We start from the raw sequence: 24,567 nt of genomic DNA on the forward strand, positions 1-24,567 counted from the left end.
AAAATCCAAAGGGATTAAGCTAGAATCCCAGTCAAAACTTTGGAGTTATTCACAAGGAGGTGCCAATAAGACAAGTCAGAGTATAATCAGAATATATAAACCAGTTCTGCAGGGGAAAAGACAGAAACAAAAACAAAGTTAGCCAAGGGCTTTTTAATAGAAAGCCGAAAAGCTAGTATGTAGCTTACGGTCAATAAATCAGTCTGGAACTGATCCCAGAGAATATTCAGATGCTATCCCCTAGGCCTTTATTTTAATCTGCCCAGAGATGCCCTGCCCTACCACCAGGCGAAAATGTGTACTCTGTATTGCTGACAGACATGGCTATGTCATGTAAACAAACCTCTTGAAAACTGTTCATGACTCAGGGCTTCGAATGACAGGAGCCCACTCACACCTTGGCTTCTAGGGGGCTCCTAGAAAAGTCCATCAAGTTGAGTAGTCAAGGTTTATCAAAGCAATGCATACAAGAATCAATTCATGAGAAAAAATTCTTCAATGGAGCAAAATAAAGAACTTAGAAATAAAACTGAATGAATATAAAAGCTTAATGTTTGCATACACATATACAAAAGTTCCAAACAATGTAATGCTCAACCTTGACAGCAGAGGACTGATAATGAAGCATACCTCCCTTTTCTGGGTTGGCAGATAGGGCTTACAGAAGTGGCATTATGTATACATCCTCAGATATGCTTGACTAGTCAGTTTGTTTGAATTGAAGGCATTTTTTTTTGTTTTAAGAGAAAAGCTTATTTGGGAGGTGTATAGGAAAAGAACAAGGATGTAAAAAATTGATACATTCCTTCTTTTTAAAATCAACCTATTAGATTTGAATATGGTTATTTGAAAAGTTACAAGCAACACAGATAAATTGTGGAAAGAACAGCAGTACTAGAGTCAAAGTCCCTGGTTCTTCGTCAACCGCTGGGCCTCAGTTTCTTTATTTGTAGACTCAAGTGGCCAAAGTAGATGATTTTGTCTTTGACTGCATGATGTATCTCTCAAATGCTAGACTTTTCTGTCATGTGTCATTCAGACACTTTAAACATGTAATAGAAATATATTTCTCCTCACTCTGCATTTCTGCATCTGCCCTCCTGACTTCCTAGACCCTCTATCCTGATACTTACATGCCTCTCCCAACTACATTTACACTGGGACTTTCTCTATCACACCTACTGGCCTCTACCCTCTGCCCCCTTTCAGCTTCCATTTACATGTTGTCTAAAATGGAAGCTCTTTGAGGGCAGGGACTATCTTTCTTTCTACTAGTATTTGTATTACCAGCCTCTGACATATAGTAAACTCTTAATAAAAGATTGTTGACTACAGACTGACCATCTGGATTGGTGAGTTATAACATAATTATCTAACATCCTTTAATCAAATATGTTCATTTGATCTCCCTAGACCTCTAAGGAATGACCATCCACATGATTTCCACTATACTTGCAGTATATAGAATGTAGCTTTGGTTAAGTAGAATTACTACATAACATATTATTAATAAAGTAACATTAACATGGGTGAAAAGCAAGAAACAGCATTGAGAGAAAAAAAAATAAACATGCTTCTTGAGTCAAAAAAATGGTGGATATCTGTGAATGGATGGAGTCAGAGAAACAAAACAAAAGTATGGAGTACTGTTATTGGCAGACCTCTCAAACTTTTCCTAGTGACTGCAACCTATTCACTTGGTGATACTTGATGCCAAGCATATTTAGCTCCTGGCTGAAAACATTTTGTATAACTTAAAAAATTACAGAAATATTAATTCTCCTCATTATTATTTTTTGTTCTTGTTGAGTCATTTCAGTCGTGTCTGACTCTTTGTGACCCCATCTGGGGTTTTCTTGGCAGAGATAATGGAGTAGTTTGCCATTTCCTTCTCCAGCTCCTTTTACAGATAAGGAAACTGAGGCAAACAGGGTAAAGTGACTCGCCCAGGGTCACACAGCTAATTAAGTGTCTGACCCTAAATGTGTGCCTGGCACTCTATCCACTGAGCCATCGAGCTGCCCGTGTTATTATACTGATTGGTTATCAGCTCCAGAAGTCCCTTCAAATCGAGGACTTGATTAGAGTAATCAAGGAGGTACCCAATGTTTTTCAAAGAAAGGTTTTGGTCTTGTTTTTTTTTTAATTTAGCTTGATTTACTAGGCACAAACTAAAAAGAAAAAAACCCATACCAATATGTTACTTGGGGGGAAGAAACAAAAAAAGAAAGAAAATTTATCCAAGATTCCAGAGTGTAAAGTATATTGCCACTGATTACCCAAGTACTGAAATGAAGATTTCAAAAAGTATTGATAAACATATAAATATAAAAGAATACACTTTTGGCTTTCCAAAGAAAAAGTAATTCTCAACCAAACTACTGAGGGCATGATACTGGGTGGGGATATTAAATTCTCTGGAAAGCAGCCCAGATTTGTAGCCAAGAAACCGAGATTTTTTACATTTTTTTTTAATTGTGGTAGAAAAAAAGGAGGCAAAAATCCTTCTAGGTAGTAGAGAGTGTGTGATATTTTAGGGACTGGATTCTTCTGAATCTCCTTTTCTATCCTTATGAGTGCCTTCCATGTATCCTTTCACTGGTTGTTATTCTTTCATCACACTTGGAAGTGTTTATTCACCAAGGTTCTGTCCTGTGCCCTCATCTTTTCTTCCCTTGTGGTTCCTTGACAATCTCATTCATTCCAGCAGCTTCGAATATGACTCATCAATCTTTTTTTTTCCCAAGAGCTAATCTCTCCTACATTTCCAACATACAACTACAACTGCCATAGTCCCAATTTCGCCTCTAAAAGAAGGGCTTCTGGTTGTCCCTAAGTGTTTGGCTGCAATGTAAAGTATATAAGGGTGAGTAGTATGAAATAAGGCTCTAAAAGTAGGTCAGAATTATATTATGAAGGGCCCTAAATGCCAGGATTGGGAGTTTATGTTTATTCACTAGGCAATAGGGAACCACTGAATCGTTTTAATTAGCAGGGTTATATGATCAAATTAGTACTTAGAGATCAGAAGGGTAGCTCCACTAATACCTTTCAACCTTCCCAAGGCAAAATATCCCTCCTTGGTCACCATTTCCCTGTTTATGCTGTCCTCCTTCTGGCAGGGATGCTTTCTTTTTTTTTAATATTTGTATCCCCAGTACTTAGAACAGTGCCTAACATAGAGTAAGCATTTAACAAATGCTTTTTAACTTATTCATTCAAAGACTTTCATAAAGGCTTTTCCCCATTCAACACACCCTAAATAAAGTCATCCTCGTAACACGTAATGAGAAGTGATTCCAAAAGTCATTTTAAAAAAAAAGGAAAAAAGAGCAAAAATGGCATATATGCCCAATTTTGATAAGCATGATATTGAAGAGCAGAACAAAAAATAACAAAGAACAACTATTCTCAGTTGTTTTGCTTTTGAAAAGAAAGAAAGAACTACACAACTAGAAAGCAGATTAAATGAAAATGCCAAAGTGTGAAAATGAGATCGAACGGAATACATTTGCATTCTCTCAAAGTACAAACTTTGGTAGACATTTTCTTTTACTTCAAATCAGATTGCCATTTCATTTTAGGAAATTGGGATTGTCCTATAAGTAAGCTTCTCTATTTCTTTATGATAAAAAGGGAAATCTTTTACATCAATTCTCAAGGATTCTATTCTATCTCACTTAGCCAAACACTTTGAAGTAAACCAATAAATGAACTGAACAGCAATTTTTATCAACTTATGTCAGAAAAAGGTTGGTTACTAATGGATTTCCAAGGTTAACAATAATTGGATGGTGGCCTGCTGAAATAACAATTATATTTTATTTTTGATGTAAACAAATCTGGAGGTAAAGAAAAAAAAAACAGAACAACAAAGCAAACAAACTTGTCATTCATTTCCAAACTATGCTTCCTGAACTCTGGTAAACCTTCTTATTTCCCTCCTGCCACAAACCAGACTGGGCCCCTGTGACTCTCAGATCTAACAGGGTAAGCCTTCCTACTTTATCTAATATATACCACAACATTCGATATTTTGACAAAATTATATCAAAAAATATTTATCACTCTTTGCCTCATGGAGGAATTTGGGATAAAAAGTACTTTTTAAAGTTTTAATAAGTATTACAATAGCCTTCTACATGATATCTTGGACCAAAGTGTAAAATATAAAGATTAAAAGACTTCAAATGTCAAGTAAGTTTGGAAATAAGACAACCATCTAAGAAAGTCAGTCTAAGCGTACACACAGTAAAAATTTCCTAGGGTGTCTTTTAAGGCACCAGGTTTGAAAAACCTCAGTCAGAATTTCATATACACAAAAATTCTAGAATCATACACAGGACCTAAAAAAATCATTACAAGAAGTAACTACAAACAATAGTTCAATAACCAAACTAATGAGAAATTATTAAGTGCCTATAATATGCCAAACATCATGGAAGTGTTTGAAGATACAAAGAAAATCCAAAAATAAAAGCAAAACCCAAAGCCATTCCCATTCTTAAAGACCTCATGGTCCAAGAAGGGATTGAACATGCAACCAGCTATATTCAAACAAAATCTATAGAGAATAGGGTAGAGGTGATTATCAGAGAGAAGGTACAATGATTAAGGAGACCCAAGGAAGCCTGGGAGCACAGAGGAGGAGACAAAGGGCAGCCAAGACAAGTGCTGGGAGTAAGGAGATGGTGCGTATTGTGAGAGGAACAGCGAGGAGGCCAGTGTCACTGGACTGCAGATTGGAACATTTGAATATTGATATTCTCAAAGTAGCTTGCTTTAACTTTTACATTAATAAATCATACAGTGGAACTCTGTGCATGTACTTTTAAAACAGAAAGTTTACCACAGACATGTTAAATTTTATAGCACAAGATTACCCAGCTCCCACATATCTAATATGCTGGCAGAAGCCTAAAATTCACCAGACTGAACAAAGATCAAGCAACTACAGCAAGTGACCTCTTCTGTCCTTGAATTACACATACACACACACACACCCCACACCACACCACAATCAATCATGAGCTCATGGGCAATAGAAAAGGGAGTCAAGCCCAAAAAGCCAGTGCCAAGCCAAGCAAACAAGTGGGCAGCCTCCCAGCACAACTGGAGGCAGGCCAAAGATACATGGATGATACATGGCTCTGTTTTCAGAAGCAGCAAACATGGAGGGTTATTCTAAGAAAGAATCAGAGAGAAAAAAAAAGTCCCAAGGTGGGCAGAAATCCTCAGGGTTGTCTGAAACCCACAGTGGGAACCTTGGAAGCCCTAGAGAGAAGCAGCAACCAATGCCATGCAGTGGAATTCAGGACTAAGAAACTGGCCTAAGAGTTCCCTAACCCTATCCTAAGATACCAGAGAGAACTCTGAAGATCCAGTGCTCCAGAACTTCAACGATCGAGAAGGGCCTGCCCCAAGGAGGCAGAGATCAGTACAGGAAACTCAGCACAATTCTGATTGTGTTCACCAGTAGCAAAGAGGAAAATCTATCTCTATGTAGTAACTGAAAAAGATGAAGTCAGACCAGAAACTGACTGGTGACCTGAGATGACATCAATCAGAGCCAATAAAGCTCACCCAAAAGCACAGCAGGTGGCAGAGTCTAGTCCTGATTTTTTGCAAATCCCAAATTTAGGAACTGAAGCTGGGGATTTAAGTAAACCTAAGATGACAATGAGCAGTTTTAAAAAAATATTGTAGATCTAGACATCCCCCACAAAGAGACAGTAACAGCAAGCAGAGGCTGGGAGGGGGTGGAGGGTAGCATTTTTCACAAGCACTACTTGAATTGCTAGAAGAAATAAAGGAAGAGATTTTTTTTAATGAAATAAAAACACTGGTAGAAAGAAGTAGATGGAGAGTGAATAGTTGGGAAAAGAAAGAGAGAAACTTTACTCAAGCAAGGAAGTCCCTGAAAGCTACAATAGACCAAAGAAAAAAATCAATGACTCCATAGGAAATGAAGGAATATTAAAACAAAGTTAAAAGACTGAAAAAAAATAAAAGAAGAAGTAAGATATCTGATATCAAATGCAAGTAACTTGGAAAACAGATCAACAAGAGATCATTAGATTATGTAAAATTCGCTGGACTCCTCCCAGAAAGACCAGGATACTCTATTTCAAGAGATCAAAAATGAAAACAGCCCAGATCTATTGGAAGCAGAGGGTCAAGTAAGACAGAAAGAACCCACCAAATGAAACCCTAAAAAGAAATGTTCCAAGAACATCATAAACCAAAATCCTGAGCTTTTACATCAAAGAAAAAATACTGCAAGCATCCAGAAAGAAGTAGGTCAAGTACCAAGGAATCAGGATCAGGATCACATAAGATTTGGCAGCTTCTGCTATAAATGAGGGATGTTAGAAGACGATATTTCAAAATAACCCAAAAGATAAAGGTTGATAACCAAGAATAACATCTTCTGCAAAGCTGAGTAGAACCCTACAGGGGTGAGATCTTTAATGGAACGGAGGACTGATTTCAAGCATTTCTGATAAAAAGAGGAGAGTTAAGTAGGAACTTTGAAAAGCAAGCAGAAGAGTCAAGAGAAACCTGCAAAGCTAAGTTGATTTGAGTAAGTGGGAGGGGCTTCATGCTAATGAATAATTAATAGTTTAAGGGGTGGGGGTGAACACTTATCTGAGAATTTTATGTCTCTAAAAGGTACTGAGGAAGTTAAAGAAGGAAAACAAAGAACCTAGAGGAAGATTCCAATGATGGGGAACTCACTATACCTCCTCAGAGAGCTCATTCCAATTTTAGACAGATCCAGTTGTTAAGAACTCTGCCTGGCTGGATTACCTAGCTGTAAGACTCTGAAGATTAAGCTTTTGATTGTTTGAGGGTCATTCTTTCCATTTGTAGTGTTGTGGATGCTTTGAATGTTATAAATTTACAAAGAACAAGCATGATTCCAAAGAACAGATGTGAAAGGACACCTCACCACTACACACTTTTGTAAAGGTCCACAGATGTGCTACATTCCACATATTTTCAATTTTGGGATGTACTTAATTTTATTGTTGGCTTTTTCCCTCTTCATTTTTTTTCTTCTTAAAAATATTATTGATTGTAAGAGATGGCTGTTTGAGAGGAGGGAGGGCAATGCTTGGGGAAATTTTGGTGATTAAAAAAGCAAAAGATATAAATAACAATGTATTTTTTAAATTAAGCTTCGGCATACAGGGAATTCTCAATCCAAGTACTCTTCTAGCTTATCCCTGTTTATTTTCCTTCACAGAGAGTTCATCTGTCTACCATCATCTCAAAGAGAGTCTTCAAATCTCCCAAACCCACCTCTTCAATCCAGAGAAAAATCTATGTGGTACATACAGACATTGTAATGCAGCTTACTGAAAGCATTTGAATTTGGGGGAAAAAAATCTTAAAATAGCTTTATTATTTGGGCAGCTAGGTGGCGCAGTGAGTAGAGCACTGGCCCTGGAGTCAGGAGGACCTGAGTTCAAATCCGGCCTCAGACACTTGACACTTAACACTTGTACTAGCTGTGTGACCTTGGGCAAGTCACTTAACCCCAATTGCCCTGCCAAAAAGCAAAAAAAATAAAAAATAAAAAAATAAATAAATAAAAAAAATAGCTTTATTAAAATGAATACAGGAGGCCTAGCCATTAAAGATTCAAAGTCAACTGCTAAATTAACTCTGGAAGTATTAACTATACACACCCTTTGTTAGCAATTCCCTGCAGGCAAATGGGAAGAGGGAGTTTGTAAAGGAATTGAGGTTCAGATTAGTAAGTCTTATGAAGACATAAAGATCAAATATATCAGGAATTTAATGCTATACAAGTCATCATTTTTAGCAAAGGTTCTTAAATGTTTACTACTTAAAATCAACTTTGATATGATCTGTTTTCTTCTTGATTCCAAAGTGTGCAGCACTTTCAATGATCCAAAATGGCTTCCTGACATTAAAACTCTTCTTTTGAACCCCAATGCTTTATGGCTGGGAGTCAATTTATAATGAAATAACAACAATAATAGCTAGTACCAACTATGTGCCAGGCACTGTGCTAAGCACTTTCTTATCTCATGTGATCCTCACAAAACCCTGGGCAGTAGGTGCTATTATTATCCCCATTTTAGAGATGAGGAAATTGAGGTGAACCAAGGTTGAATGGCTTGCACAAGGTCACACACGTAGCGTCTGAGAATGGATTCAAAGCCAGGTTTCCTTCTGCCTCCAGGCCCGAACACTATCTACTAAACCATCTAACTGACTCTATCATGAGTATCTCAGAAAGCAACTAATGAAGCATATTAGCAATGATGACTTCCATGTATGATGTAATGATTCTTTAGGAAAAAGAGGGGGGCTCATCATTAAAGTGAAAGCAAGGGCCAAGTACCATATTGGTGCCCCCAGATGTTGATGGATTGGGCACATGTTTCTAGGATGCTTAATCAAATGCTCCATGTTGACCCTAGGGAAGGGGAGGAACAAGAATTGGACAAAATGAGAAGGTGTGGAAGGGTTGCTATATCTGAACCAACAGAAAAAGCATCTCCGTAAATGGTCTCTCTCTCTCTCTCTCTCACACACACACACACACACACACACACAGAATCATCATCTCACTGGCTATATGGCCTAATTGTGGCCTGAAGTGCTGCTGCAGCATATGCTGGAAGAAACACAATTTATTTGCTATTAGATGGGGAAAGCTCCAGAAAAGACATTTTGATTATCGTAATCAAAGTCTCTTTTGGACTGCATTGGAAATCTGGTTCTCCTGGTGCTAACTAGCACTCTTCTGATTTTGAACTTAGAAAAATAAAACCTATATATTTGGCTGCATTTTTGCCCATACTGAGACATCTTCATTTTAAAAGTACCTTCTCCTTAGAGGGGGCAGCCAGGTGGTACAATGGATAGGGTGCCAGGCCTGGAGTCAGAAAGATTCATCTTCCTGAGTTCAAATCTGGCCTCAGACCCTTACCAGACGTGTGACTCGAGGCAAGTCACCTAACTCTGTTTGCAACAGTCTCTTCATGTGTAAAATGAGCTGGAGAAGAAAATGGTAAAGCACTTCAGTATCTTCACCAAGAAAACCCCAAATATAAGTATACATAGTTACATATGCATACATAGTTACATACATACATACATACATATTCTATCCTTACAGTTTAACTCTTATAGAGGGAGCTAAGCGGACCTGTAGTCAGGAAGACCATAGTTCAAATGTGGCCTCTAACACCTACTAGCAACTTACTTAACTTTTGTATACCTCAGCTTCCTCGTCAACAAAATGGGGTTGTTCTGAGGATACAATGAGACAATATTTGTAAAGCACTTCTCAAAACTGAAAGCGCTGTGTAAATGCTGGCTACCAGCTACTATTGAAGGACCTTCCTTCTCTAAAACCCACTTGCAGAGTTTATACCAATAATACTATGTGAGCAGGAAGAGTATGAAGAACAAATGTGAGTATGGGGGTAAAAAGCCATGTGACCAAGGATGTGGGTATTTTTACCTAAGTTCCTCCCCCATAATGCTCTTGCTCCTGAAGTATAGTGTTCCCTCAAATAAAGGGAAAAGGATTAAGAGGTAGTAGGCCACAGAGGCAAGAATGTGGGAAATAGAGTCAAAAGATCTGGTTTCTAATCCTAATTCTAATACTTGTCTGTCCATGTGCAAGTCACTAAATCTCTGTGAGCCTTAGTTCCCTCGTCTGTAAAATAATACGTACTTCATAGAAGATAATCAGGTAGCCACTAAGGGACGGTCACCTCCTATAGTCTGGAGATGTAATCTGCATTAATGGAGGGAGGACTTACACTCATGCTATCAAAGTTTTATTCAAATATTGAAGGAGTTGGCCTTTCAAAAATGAAAAATACAGAGCAGGATCATAGGACACATCAAGCTAGAAGGGAACATGGATGCCACCTAGTCCTGGGATGGGGAACCTGTGGCCTACTAGGTCCTTGGATGCAGTCTTTTGACTGAGTTCAAGTTTTACAGAACAAATCATTTCATTAAAGGGATTTGTTCTGGGAAGTTTGGATTCAGTCAAAGGGCCATACCTGAAGACCTAGAGGGTTTCTACGAGGTTAATCAATAGTAGTAGGAAAAGAGATTCAGTGAAAGCCAGAGCAGGGGTTCATTACCTGGAGTTAAGATCTCAGGGAGTCCATGAACATTTCCATAGTAAGTGATTTTCAATAACCTTTGGTTACAGTTATAATCCTATGTATTTTATTTTATGCTTTTAAAAAACACTCTGAGGAAGATGGCGGCTGGTAAGCAGGGACTAGAGTGAGCTCCGTACCCGAGTCCCTCCAAAAACCTATAAAAATGGCTCTGAACCAATTCTAGAACGGCAGAAACCACAGAACAGCAGAGGGAAGCAGGGCTCCAGCCCAGGACAGCCTGGATGGTCTCTGGGTGAGGTCTATTCCACACGGAGCTGGGAGCTGGGAGCTGGGAGCTGGGAACGGAGTGGAGCAGAGCCCAGCCTGAGCGGCATGGACGATCCAGACCAGAAGCCGGGCGGAGGGGGCCCTAGCGCCCTGAATATGTGAGCTGCGGCGGTTACCAGACCCCTCGACCCACAAACACCAAAGACTGCGGAGAAGGTTAGTGGGAAAAGCTGCGGGAGTGGAAGGAGTTCCCGGTTCGGCTTCCAGCCCCGGGGGCAGCGGAGGTGGGGCAGCTACAGCTGCTGTTGCTTCCCGCTCCAGGCCCACCTGGTGGGAGGAGTTAAGTGGCGGATCATAGCAGGGGTGCAATAGCCTGCTGAAGATCTATGCCCAGTCTGGACTGGGGGTCCTTGGGGAAGGAGGAGTGCGGCTCTGACAGAGCTGGCACCTCCCCCCCAAACGTGGAACATAGAACTCGTTAGTCTACAAGCAGTCATACCCCACTGAAAAACTCAAGGGTCAAGTTAGTTGGTTGGGAATATGGCCAGGCAGCGAAAACACACCCAGATTCAGTCTCAGACTTTGCATTCTTTCTTTGGTGACAAAGAAGACCAAAACATACAGCCTAAAGAAGACAACAAAGTCATAGAGCCTACAACAAAAGCCTCCAAGAAAAACATGAACTGGCCCCAGGCCATAGAAGAACTCAAAAAGGATTTGGAAAAACAAGTCAGAGAAGTAGAGGAAAAATTGGGAAGAGAAATGAGAAGGATGCGAGAAAACCATGAAAAACAAGTCAATGACTTGCTAAAGGAGACCCAAAAAAATACTGAAAAATACACTGAAGAAAACAACACCTTAAAAAACAGACTAACTCAAATGGTAAAAGAGCTCCAAAAAGCCAATGAGGAGAAGAATGCCTTGAAAGGCAGAATTAGCCAAATGGAAAAGGAGGTCCAAAAGACCACTGAAGATAATACTACTTTAAAAATTAGATTGGAGCAAGTGGAAGCTAGTGACTTTATGAGAAATCAGGATATTATAAAACAGAACCAGAGGAATGAAAAAATGGAAGACAATGTGAAATATCTCCTTGGAAAAACCACTGACCTGGAAAATAGATCCAGGAGAGATAATTTAAAAATTATTGGACTACATGAAAGCCATGATCAAAAAAAGAGCCTAGATATCATCTTTCAGGAAATTATCAAGGAGAACTGCCCTGATATTCTAGAGCCACAGGGCAAAATAGAAATTGAAAGAATCCATCGATCGCCTCCTCAAATAGATCCCAAAAAGAAATCTCCTAGGAATATTGTTGCCAAATTCCAGAGCTCCCAGATCAAGGAGAAAATACTGCAAGCAGCCAGAAAGAAACAATTTGAGTATTGTGGAAACCCAATCAGAATAACCCAAGATCTGGCAGCTTCTACATTAAGAGATCGAAGGGCTTGGAATGCGATATTCTGGAGGTCAATGGAGCTAGGATTAAATCCTAGAATCACCTACCCAGCAAAACTGAGTATCATGTTCCAAGGCAAAATATGGAGTTTCAATAAAATAGAGGACTTTCAAGCTTTCTCAGTGAAAAGACCAGAACTGAATAGAAAATTTGACTTTCAAACACAAGAATCAAGAGAAGCATGAAAAGGTAATCAAGAAACAGAAATTGCAAGGGACTTACTAAAGTTGAACTGTTTTGTTTACATTCCTACATGGAAAGATGATGAGTATGATTCATGAGACCTCAGTATTAGGATAGTTGAAGGGAATATGCATATATATATATATATATATGTTTATGTATATATATAAGTGAATGTGTATGTATGTATATATCTATGTGTATATGTATGTATGTGTATGTATGTGTATATATATATATATGTTTATATATATATATGTAAAAGAGAGAGAGCAGACACAGGGTGAGTTGAAGATGAAGGGAAGATATCTAAAAGAAATAAAATGAAATTAAGGGATGAGAGAGTAACATACTGAGAGAGGGAGATAGGGAGAGATAGAATGGGGTGGATTATCTCGCATAAACGTGGCAAGAGGAAGCAGTTCTATGGGAGGAGGGGAGAGGGCAGGTGAGGGGGGAATGAGTGAACCTTGCTCTCATCAGATTTGGCCTGAGGGGGAATACCATACATACTCAGTTGGGTATCTTACCCCACAGGAAAGAAGAGGGAGGAAGATAAAAAAAAAATAAAAATAAAATAAAAGGTGGGGGGATGATGGAGGGGAGGGCAGATGGGGGTGGAGGTAATCAAAACAAACACTTTGGAAAGGGGACAGGGTCAAGGGAGAAAATTCAATAAAGTGGGATGGGTTGGGAAGGAGCAAAATGTAGTTAGCCTTTCACAACATGAGTATTGTGGAAGGGTTATACATAATAATGCATGTGTGGCCTAGGTTGAATTGCTCAACTTCTTAGGGAGGGTGGGTGGGAAGGGAAGAGGGGAGAGAATTTGGAACTCAAAGTTTTAAAAACAGATGTTCAAAAACAAAAAAATTTTTATATGCAACTAAAAAATAAGATACACAGGCAATGGGGTGTAGAAATTTATCTTGCCCTACAAGAAAGGAAGGGAAAAGGGGATGAGAGGGGAAGGGGGTGATAGAGGGGAGGGCTGACTGGGGAACAGGGCAACGAGAATATAAGCCATCTTGGAGTGGGGGGGAGGGTAGAAATGGGGAGAAAATTCGTAATTCAAAATGTTGTGAAAATCAATGCTGAAAACCAAATATGTTAAATAAATAAATTGCATTTAAAAAACACTCTGAGGTGTTCATAGGCTTCACCAGGTTGCCGAAAAGGGTCCATGACACAAAAAATGGCTAAGAACCACTGGTTTAAAGTGACCCTCTGATTTTTTCATAGGAACATTTTTGATTAAACAACTAAAGTTTGCAGAGGGAGAAATATGACTTCTGATATTTCTCCTCTCTGGCTAAACAAAACTCAGTTTCCATTATCTTAATTATCACAGGAAAACATCTAAAGGTAAAATTCTGTATCAAAATATTAAATTAACTTGTCAGATTTTAACAACATACAATGCATCCTTATAAGATGTGACAGCAATTTATGTTAAAAAATCCTTTTATGATAATTAGCACATGAAGAACTAAATAAATGGCAGGGTATCTCCTACCCATGGTTAAGTTAAACAAATCTAGCAAAGACTGTAATACAAACCAACTTAAAAGATTTAATAAAATAGCAACAGGATCTATCTGAGAATTAGCTAAAGTAATAAGAAAATTTATATGTATAAGCTCACAAAAACATAAAGAACTGTGATCAGGAAAATCAGCAAAGGGGAACTAGCACTATGAAATCTCAAAATGTACCAGAAAAGCAATAATTTTTAAAAACCATCTGGTACTACAGTATAAAAAGAATAAAGAAATCCACCCAGTAGGATAGAGAAGCCAGAAAAAGAAGCCAATGAATAGAAAATATTAGAATTTAACAAACCCACACTTACAAAGCACTATAGGAAAGAATCATTACTCAATAAAAACTGCTAGGAAAAAAAACTAGAGAGCTGCATGGCCAAGACAAATGGCTTGAGGTCAACACAACATGAAACATGGAAGCTAGATTAGCAATGTAGATATTTTAAAATCTCCCAAAACTGGAAGCAAACTAGATAATACACATGTTGCAATTGTGGAGTAGGGAGAAATTTTCATCAGTCAAATATAAGATAGTATTCTAGACAAAAATGCATGGATTTGTTTATATGCAGCTATGATTTTGCAGAAAAAAGTTATATCTCCAAAACTAAAAAAAGAAACAGAATGGAAGAAAATATTGGAAGTGGATACATAATAAAACAGTCTACCAAGCAAAATCTAGAAGGAACTCACAGAGATCTATTCTGGCATGGTAAAGTCATTTCATCTTCCTTATCTGCATTTGTCTCCTCTCCAATAGATGATGCTCAAAGGATATCAACAATTAACAAGGAGGAAATATGACTGGCTAAACAAGCACATGAGAAGACACTTAAAATCCCCCCAAAATCAGAGAAATAAACATCAAAATTTTATAACACCACTTGCCTGACAAAAATAGCAAAAAATTGGGAAAATCTAGTGTTGACAGAGCAGGGGAAGAATAGGGACTCAGATACATTGTTCCTGGAATTATAGGCTAGTGAAGACAGCCTGGATAACAATACAGCAAAGTACAATGTCACAAAATTAAACAGATATTTTAATCCAGCAATTTAACTGCTGGGACTCCATGTCAAAGCAATCATAAAAAGGGGGGAAATGACCTGTAGAGATAAACATATTAATAGATACTGTATGAATAAGAAAATGACCTGTATGTCTACTAACAGGAGAAATGATGGAATTTCCTGTAATTTATTATTGTACCATCAAACATGATAAATATGAAGAAGCTAAAGAAGTACCACAGGACTGATTACTAGGACCTATCTGTGGGAGCCTGGTACTGACTTTGCATCCCTAGAACTCGTTTCCTCATCTGCAAAATGTGAAGCTTTGACCACATGACCTCTGAGGTCACTTTCAGCTCTAGATCTCTGATCTTCTGAGCCCTGAGGAGAGGCTGAGTGAAATCAGAAGGACCAACATTGTATGTGCACTGACTAAAATCATAGAAAAGAGAAAAAGGAAAGAACAAAGACAGAAGAAAAATGGGTTCTGCAATGGCAGTCTCTTTACTTGTTTGCTGCTGTGAGTTTATTCTTTGGGAGAAGTCTGACTTAAGGGTCTTGGGGCAAATTCTAACCTTTTTTCCATATTTTTAATTGTTTCTGGTGATCGCTGCTAAGGTTACAATGGGAAAAATTTCATAATCATCAATGGAATTAAAGAAAAAACACTTAACCAAATTATTATTCTAAAATAATGCTAAATTATTTTGGAAATCATTCCAGAAATTAAACTTCTATTCATTTTTAAAATTACCAACAACAAAATCCTCACATAATTTAAAAATTTCAACTGAATTTGCATGTTTATAGATGTTACTTTAAAAAAAATAAAGGATAATTTCATTTGCTTGATTCTTAAATCAATATTGAAACACATTAACCATTGTCAGTTTCCAGGTTAATAACTCCCATCGTTCAAATAACAAGTAAATCAATTATATCTAAAAACACACATATGTAGCATGAATACTTCTAATTAGAGAAAATGCCTTTTGAAAACGTGAAGGACATACCTGACAGGATTGCTGGTTAAGGACACCCGCAAAGATTCAAGGCAGTTAAGAAGTTTCTCTTCTGAGATGCCAGACCGTAATTCGTGGACATATTCTTGGGAAGATAAGGTACATTCGTGCTTGCTATTTTTCAGTCCTCCCTACAAAGGCAACGAAACAGACTATTTTAGGCAAGAGTAAGAAATAAATTACTATAACAAAACAGGAAATACTTATGCATATGATTATGTTACTTCATCATGCAACTACAGAGAATCATAGGCTTATACAGAGGAGGTTCTGAATGCATATTTTGGGGTTGTTGACTATTTAATAGAGTTTGATGATGTTATGAGCCTGAGAACATCCTAATCACTACATTTCAAAGGGAAAATCACGGATAATGTTTTCAGTCTGACAGAGAATGTGGACACCCACTCTACATAAAGTGACAATATACTCTCTAAAGCGCTTGGATGAACAAATCTAGCTTTAAGATTAGTCTGTCTCTGCTTCTGAAAAGTCTATCATATTATTTTTGTAGGTTAAGAGATTTCCACTATCATTCAGTAAGATACAGAGAATAAAATGTGATTAGTATAAAACATTATATACATGCCAAATGCATTCATTTAAATATGCCAAAAGTCAAGGTGATTTATCAAAAGTAACATGCCATCTGAAAATTTATAAAGCAAAAAGCAAACTTCTTCAGTTCCAATTCAAACAAAATGTATTATGTGTTAACTCTGTGCAAGGCATTGTGGGAGGTGCTGGGATAAAAAAGAAAAAACAAAATAATACCTAATACCTATCCTCAAGGAACTTACAGTCTAGAGGGAATTCAGAGAGAGATAAAAACAAGCAAGGCTATTTGAGAACTACAATGTTAAATTTACTATACTCTTTTTAAAAAAAAAAGTTGTACATAAGAGATTTACAGTTTTTTATGCAATCTTTTTCTATTCTTTATGTAATGCACCGACCCTTTCATATGAGACCAGTTTGGTTGCTGAAAGGGGAAGAAAAGGAGTATTTGTATAAATAAAAATGATAAAAAGCCACTTGTAAAGAAAAATGGGCTGTAAGAAAAAAAATATGAGGAGGAACAGGCTTTTTTGAAAACCACTGAGCGAACTAGACCTTAAATCAATGAGCTATGAGGATCTCCTTGGAGATAGAGATAGAGTAATGAATGAGGTAGTGATAGCTGCAGGGCCTTGTGATCCATATGGCCTTCCAGGTTTGTTATGTCAACAGATCCTCACAAAAACCCTACATAGCTGTTATTGTTAGTCCCATTTTTTCAGATGAGGAAACTGAGACAAAGAGAGGTGAAATTATTTGTCCAGGGTCACAAATTTTAAGTGTCTGAGGCCAGAGAGGAACTCCGATCTTCCTGACTCTAAGTCTAGTTAGTGCTTTATCCATTGGGCCACGTAGCTGCTTTAAAAACAACCAAATGAACAAAAAAACAACATTTTTAGAAAGTTAAAGATTAGAACTAAAAAAAAATTAAGTCAAACAATTGTCTGCGAACCATGGGAAGATTAAATAAAGACTGTTGGGTTCATACCTGACACAGAAGGATTTATTTCTTGACTTTCACCTCATAAGGGAAAGGTTTCCCTCCCTGGAAAATCCATACATATCAACATGAGTGCAGAAAGGGTGAGCAAGACCCTCCCAAAGGAGTGGCAGTTCATGCTATACTTGGCCTACACTTATATATAGAAAAAACCATGTTTGATGATGTTTAACAAGTTCATAATAACAGTTTTTTAAAATATTTTTAGATGACTAAAGAAAGGTCTAGGTGAGCAGTGACAACAGCCTGAAAAAAAGAGACCAGCTATGTGAGTAGAGAGAAGTAGACAGATGCACCAGATGTAGAAACGGAAAGATCTGTCAGCTGGATCAGGCATGTGGGGTGAAGGAGAATGAGAAGCCAAAAACACCACAAAGTTTATGAACCTGGGACACTAGAAAAATGGTTCTACCTTAGAAAGAATTAAGAAAGTTTGGAAGAAAATTGGTTTTGAAGGGAAAATAATGAGTTCTCTTTTAGACATGTTGAATCTGAGATGTCTCCAGAACATCTAGCTTGAAATACTCAATAGGCAGCTGATGCTGTGTGACGGAGGCTCAGGGAAAAGACAGGAGCTGGTTATACAGATCTGCGAATCATCTGCCCAGTGATTATGAAATCCTTGGAAGCTGAAAAAGTGACAAATGGCAAAGGCATAGAGAGACCCCAGGATGGAACCTAGGGGAATACCTACAGCTCAACGGTTTAGCCATGATTTTATTGTGACTCCATTTCTCCTAAAGTCCATATTTTGTTTCATTGCTACTAATTTATAATATTATATATAGGATTGAGGACAGAAAGGAAACTTAGAGATCATCTACGCTAACCCCAATTTTACTGCTGAGCAAACTGAGACATAAATTAAATCGTTTACAGAAGGCCACACAAGTAGCAGAACTAGAACCTTAAAATAGGGTCCACTCTGACTCTAACTTCAGAGTTTTCTTCCTTATGCATTATATAAGCAGCCAAAGATGGAAAGGATAGTTGGCATTAATGAAGAATGATTTATGAAGTCAATACTGTCAATTCCAGACATTCCCACAGTGACAGGGGATGTGTGACACAGGAGGCAAACCTATTTTTTGAACCCAGGCAGAAGGCAGAATGATAATAGGGGTCAGTGAGTTTTACAGATTGGTTGACTTGAAACATTTTCGGTAGATCACATGTCACAAGATATACATACTAGATAGGACTTAAGAAACATTAAGTTTTACTGAGTTATACAAAGGAGGAAACTGAGGCCCACAACATTTCAATGAATTATTCAAGACCTCACAAGTATTCTGAAGCAGACCTTGGAATGGATCCCACAGGCACTCCAGTGCACAATAAGCCTACACTGCTTTACCACGTTCAATTATAATATATATATGTATTATAATCTATAATTTTTAAACCTCCAGTATCAAAAAACAAGGAATCTGGAGCCTAATCAATAAGGTTAAAGATGATATTTTTAAGGTCACCTAATAGCAAAGGAATACAATAAAGTCTGGCTATTTTTAACAGGCTTGTAATACAAAAATGGCTTATTATTAACATCCTGTTCTGATACTGAACAAAGGAAACAACTGGATAATGGATGGATAATAATGGAAATTTTAATTAGCTGCTCTGTATGAGATTAATGAAAATTACCACTGTGCCCATTTGATCTTTAAAAAATAAGGCAGACAAAGTTAGCAGTTAGTGTATATCATGCTATTCCAAACCTAGGGGAATAAAAAGCTTTCCTAATTTGAAGATATTTCATAATTCGAAAATTATGAGGATAAAGGTATTTGTCAGCATAATAATATTTATTCTTTTACATCACAGTACACAGAGAACCTAAAGGTATTTGGGGTCAATTAAGTAATCCTTTTTGATTAACTTAATTTCTGACTCAGTATTAATGGCAAATCCTATAAAAACAAACAAACAAACAATATTCTCATGGAAGGTTCTTAAGTTTGCATTACTTCTGATTTTAGATTGAATTATTCCAACCAAAACATACTCCTCTACTATAAATATGAACTTACAACTGGAGGAAAGCCTCCAGATTTTTAAACTTCAGATATTTCTTCTACCAAAATTAACTAAAAGGTGTATTAACAAAATAAGATTCCATTGCTTTTGTTAGTTTAAATTTTTTTTAATAGTCATTATTTGGTAAACGAAATTCAGCTTTAGAATGCATCCTCCCAGAAGGAGTCTCATATGTTAAAATCTGTACATGGCAAAATCATATGCAGTTCCATGAAAAACATATCAGAGATCATTTTGTTCTATCATTTTCAAATTAACATAAAACAAGGAGCCATCTGCTAGCCAAAGGTAAGTTCCAGTTTCCTAAAGTGGGCCCCACATTAATGGACTTTAACTGGAAGGGTACACTGTACATGGTCAGGTGTCTGAAGATGATAATGTACTGACTACATCAAACCCTGGAATGCTACAGGGCCTTCCTTCTCAAAGATAATTGGAGTCATTAAGGAGTATTTGCCCAATCTACACTAGTTAAAGCAAATGGATGAAGAAAACCTGTTATCAAGAGAATAACATACAAGCAAATGGACAGATCATTGAGTTGGTCTAATGGTTCATCTATCTTGGAAAGACACCATAAATAGACAAATTATTTTGTGCCAAAATAGAACAGGAAGTAAACAGCAGGCTAAACTGAAAATGATACATTTTACAGCACTTCAACAATCTCAAATTTCTAGCCTGAATCATAATCTAATCTTTTTAAACAGCAATACTCTTCAGGTAATACTACATGACAGCAAATCATGGATTACCATCAACTCAGGAATAATTACAATTCCAGGTCAGGCAAAGCACAATGGAGAGATTCACAGTGGGTATTTTTATATAGGCTACATAAGCTGTATAGGCTAATATAGGCTGCAGTGTACCCAAACAACAAATTACATACAAAAGTTAGTGTAAAAGACTTCAACCAATACATTGATGACCAAAAAAGAGCAAGAAACACACATCAGGTGCTCTCCTAAGTGCTGGGGATAAAAAAAAAAAGGCCAAAATGTCAGATGTCCAAGAGGTGATATGTGACTGTAGAGGGCAGCAGAGAGACTAAGGCCAGATGTAATGATCTGGGAATCACCTCCATAGAGATGATAAAGGACTCTGTGGAAACTGATAAAATCACCAAGGGAAATAGTACAGAGGGAGAAGAAAAAAAAAGACGAGGCTAGAGCTTGGAGGTATACCCACAGTTAGTTGTGCCCTGATTGCAGATCCAGGAAAGAAGCCTGATAAAAAGAGTGGGAAGACAGGTAGAAGGAGAACTAGGAAAGAGCAGTGTCACTATACGTTAAAAAGGAAAGAAGATGCAAGAGACCAGAGTGATCAATCGTGTCAAAGGCTACAGACAGGCCAAGGGTGAGGACGGAGAAAAGGCAATTAGATTTGACAATTAAGAGATCATCAGGAACTTTGGAGGGCAATTTCGGTTAAATGATGAGCTCTGAAGTCAGGCGGCTAAGGGTTTAGAAACAAGTGAGAGTAAGGAAAGCGGTGGCATCTAGTATACATGGCCATCTCACAGAATTTAGCTAAGAAAAGGAGATATAAGGATGAGAGAGAGGATGGCAGAGCCAAGTGATGGGTTTTTCTAAGGATGGGAGAGACATGGGCATGTTTGTGGACAGCAGATGTATATCTCCATGTATAGGGAGATAAGAAATAATAATAATAATATAGTGTTTTACAGCTTTACAAATATTATCTCCTTTTTTATTCTTATAACCACCCTGAGAAGTAGGTCCTATTATTTCTATTTTATAGAGATATAAAGGCTCATTGAGGTTAAGTGACTTGGGCAAGGTCACAAAGCTAGTAACTCATCCTCCTCCCTTCAGGTTCCAGATCTACCCAATGCGGTGCCACCTAGCAGAAAGAGTGAGGAACACAGCAATTTGCTGCAGAAGTCAGAGGGGATGGCGTGAAGGAGGACAAAGTAGAGGAAGATAGGCGAGGGAGGTGAGATGAGGAAGAGGAGTGAAGAAGAGGGTGCTCTCCTGGAAGGCCTCGGTTTTCATTGGTGCTGGAAGAGGAGGTGCCCTCAGAGGCTGCAGAAGAGATGCTATGGACAGGGGAATAGTGAAGTTATCAGGGAAGAACAGTATGTTAGCTACGGAGCTATGTTGGCCCAGCAGAAAGAACGCAAATTTGCGGCAGATCTTGTCAGTGTGGTTTTGTGACTTTCTCCAGCTCTGTTCAGTAGTACATGAATAGGAGTAAAGGCAAATGGCGGCTCAAATGCAGGTTTGGGCCTTGGAGAGTTGTGACAGGAATAGGAGAGTGATTTAAGAAGTCAAGAGTAGAAGACTGTATAGAATGACATAGGAAGAGCGTGAGATCCCATGTGAGGCCTGTTGAAGATGCATGGGAGGACACAGACACAGGACAGAATGAGATCTTAGCACTGTGGAGAAACAATGTGTAACGAGCTATTGCCTGTTCACTGGTTTTGTCAGATAAATAGTGCACAAAGAGAGTTGTCATCACCAACAGGATTACCTTTAAATCCCTGCAAACCTAGCACAGTGCCTGGCATCCAGCCAGCAATTTTGGTAGCTGTTTCATGAACAATGGGATCTATGCGACAGCTGCAATTTCCACAATGCACTTCACCACTGTCCTATTTAAGTAAGAGGAAGAGGCTACAACAATCCTATTAGCATCACTAGTAAAGTAAATAGAGATGATGAATCAGAATATTCTAGACCTTTGTACTTCAAAATGTCATCAAGTAAACAATCAAATGTGATGTCTGTTCTTCAGAGAATGGACAGTGGTCCACCCCATCCCATCTTCTGGAGTTTAGCAGTTATCTCAAACAAAAGGATATTGCTTATTCATGCGAGTAAGAGATAACACTATTATATGTAAATGAAGCTTAGAGACAATTCCACCAAAACCTCTTGTTTCTTTTAGTTTCCACCTCAACATCTAACCTTCTCATTAAGTGTTAAGGTGTAAAATTGACCAGCTTAAATTTCATATACTTCCTAATCCCCTACTTATGTGCCAGTGCAACAGATATTCAGTAAGAAAAAAATGACCCAAAATGAGGCAACAAGGGTAAAACAAGAGAGCTGGACAATTTAGAAACTAAACATTAAGCCTCAGAACACTGGAAGCCAACCCTCTCTCTAATTATTCATCTGGTGACAAGATATGTGCATTAATACATGTATGCACACTTGTCTTTATACATGAGTATATATGGATGATTCAAACACGAAATGAATTTCAAATGCTTTGCCAAGTTCCTAGTAACAATAATTTTTAGTACTTTCTACACACACCTAGAAAAAATTATTATGAAATCCATATAGAGTAACAAAAGTTGAAGAATCTCAAAAAAAAAGTAGCAAGAAAGGGAGACTATCAGTCAGTACCACATCTCAAATTGCACCACAAAGTAACAAACTTTAGTGATTTGGTACCAGTTTAAAAAAAGGGCTGATCAATAGAACAGCATAATATCAAAGAGAGAAGCAGAATGTTTGATAAACCCAAAGACTTCATTTTCTGGAAGGACTCATGATTTGATAAAAACTGCTGGGAAAAGTACAACCTGTCAAAAACTAGGTTTAGACCAATATCTCATACCATACACCAACTTCCAAATGTATATAGCTCCTATATATAAAAGGCTGTATCACAAACAAATTAGAGAAATAAGGAAGAAATTACCTTTCAGATTTACAGATACAGGAAGAGTTCATGACTAAAAAAACAATGAGATTTTATCTCATATGAGATAAAATTGAAAATTTTGATTATGTAAAATTTAAAAGGTTTTACACAAATAAATCTAATTAAGAAAAAATTAAAAGAGAAACAGATAATTGGGGGAAAAAACCTTTGCCACAAGTTCTTCTGATAAGGGTTTCATATCCAAGTCATGTAAGAAAGTGATTCAAATTTATAGACTAAGACCTATTCCCCAACTGATAAAAAGTCAAAGGATATGTATAGGCAGTTTTCAAAGAAAGAAATTCAAGCTGTCAACAGTCACAGGAAAAAAGGTTTTATATCACCAATAATTAGAGAAATAAAAATTAAAGCAATTTTGAGGTTCCACCTCACAACAATCAGATTGGCAAAGAGGACAAGAGAAGAAAATGACAAATGTTGGAGGAGCTGTGGGAAAACAGGTACATTACAGCACACTATTGGTGGAGCTATGAACAGGTCTAGTCTTTTTGGTAAGCAACTTGGGACAATGCCTAGAAAGGTACCAAACTGTGCCATATTCTTTCATACAGCTATACCACCATTACTCCTATATATCAAAGAAATTGAGGAAAAGAATTCAGCTGTACAAAAATATTTATAGTAGCTCTTTCTGTGACAGACCAAAATTGGAAACTATAGGGTGTCCTCCTATTGGGGAAAGGCTAAGGAAATTACAGTATATGAATGCAAGGGAATATGATTATGCCATAACAAATGATGAAATGGACAATTTCAGAGGAAAATGGGAAGACCTCTAAGAACTGATTCAGAGTTAAATGGGCAGAACTAGAAGGAGACTTCATGCAATGATGACAGTGTTATAAGGACTTGAGAACTCTGATCAATGCAATGATAAATCACAAGTCCAAAATAATGAAGATGAAACAGACTACTCACTTCCTAAGAGAGAAGTGTTGAATTTAAAATATAGGGACATATGTTCAGATATGGCTAATGTGGGAACTTGTTTTGGCAGACTATGCAGCTATGCATTAAGGACTTTGTTTTTTTTGAGAGTTTTCCCCCCTCAATGTGGTTGAGGTAGGGAAGGGATAATGGAAAGGACAGGTTAATTTTTTCAATTAACAAGGATTTGAAAAAAAAAAGATAATAAATTAAAGAAAAATACCTTCCCCAACATACCCAATAAGTGGTCATCCAGCCTTTGTTTGAAGGCCTACAATGAGGTGGGAGTAGGGGTGGGTGGCGGGGGGAGGAAACATCTCCCAAGGAAGCCCTGTACGCTTAGGAATGCTCTAATTGTATACTTTGGGAGTAGCCAAAAAAAATGGAAACAAAGTATATACCAATCAAGTGGGGAATGGATAAATAACGGTATATCATTAAATATTATCTCATTATGAAACAATAATATTGTGATATTACTGTACATAAACAATCTTCTGAATGATAATTTAAAAAAAAACATTGGAAGACTTGGGTGAACTAATAACAAAATGAAGTAAGCAGAACAAAAGGAACACTATGCAGAATAGCTATAGTTAATATAAAAAATAAACATTAAAGGAATATTCAATTATAAATAACTGCAATGACCAATTCTTACCTGGGAAAACAGAGGTAAGAGACTACAAGTGTGAGAACTATACTCCAAAAGTCACTAA

At 37.5% G+C, this 24,567-nt stretch overlaps 1 protein-coding gene across 3 annotated transcripts in view; it reads right to left on the bottom strand.

Moving 5' to 3' along the window:
• Positions 1–24,567, bottom strand: part of DIAPH2 (diaphanous related formin 2) — an 856,474-nt gene that overhangs the window by 652,222 nt on the left and 179,685 nt on the right. For all 3 annotated transcript variants that reach the window (XM_036740329.1, XM_036740331.1, XM_036740330.1), the window contains one exon: positions 15,610–15,749. In XM_036740329.1, the coding sequence (XP_036596224.1) occupies positions 15,610–15,749 (140 nt within the window). The remainder of the gene's footprint in view (positions 1–15,609; positions 15,750–24,567) is intronic.

The sequence above is a fragment of the Trichosurus vulpecula genome, chromosome X, assembly GCF_011100635.1.
Source record: "Trichosurus vulpecula isolate mTriVul1 chromosome X, mTriVul1.pri, whole genome shotgun sequence".
Lineage (NCBI taxonomy): Eukaryota > Metazoa > Chordata > Mammalia > Diprotodontia > Phalangeridae > Trichosurus > Trichosurus vulpecula.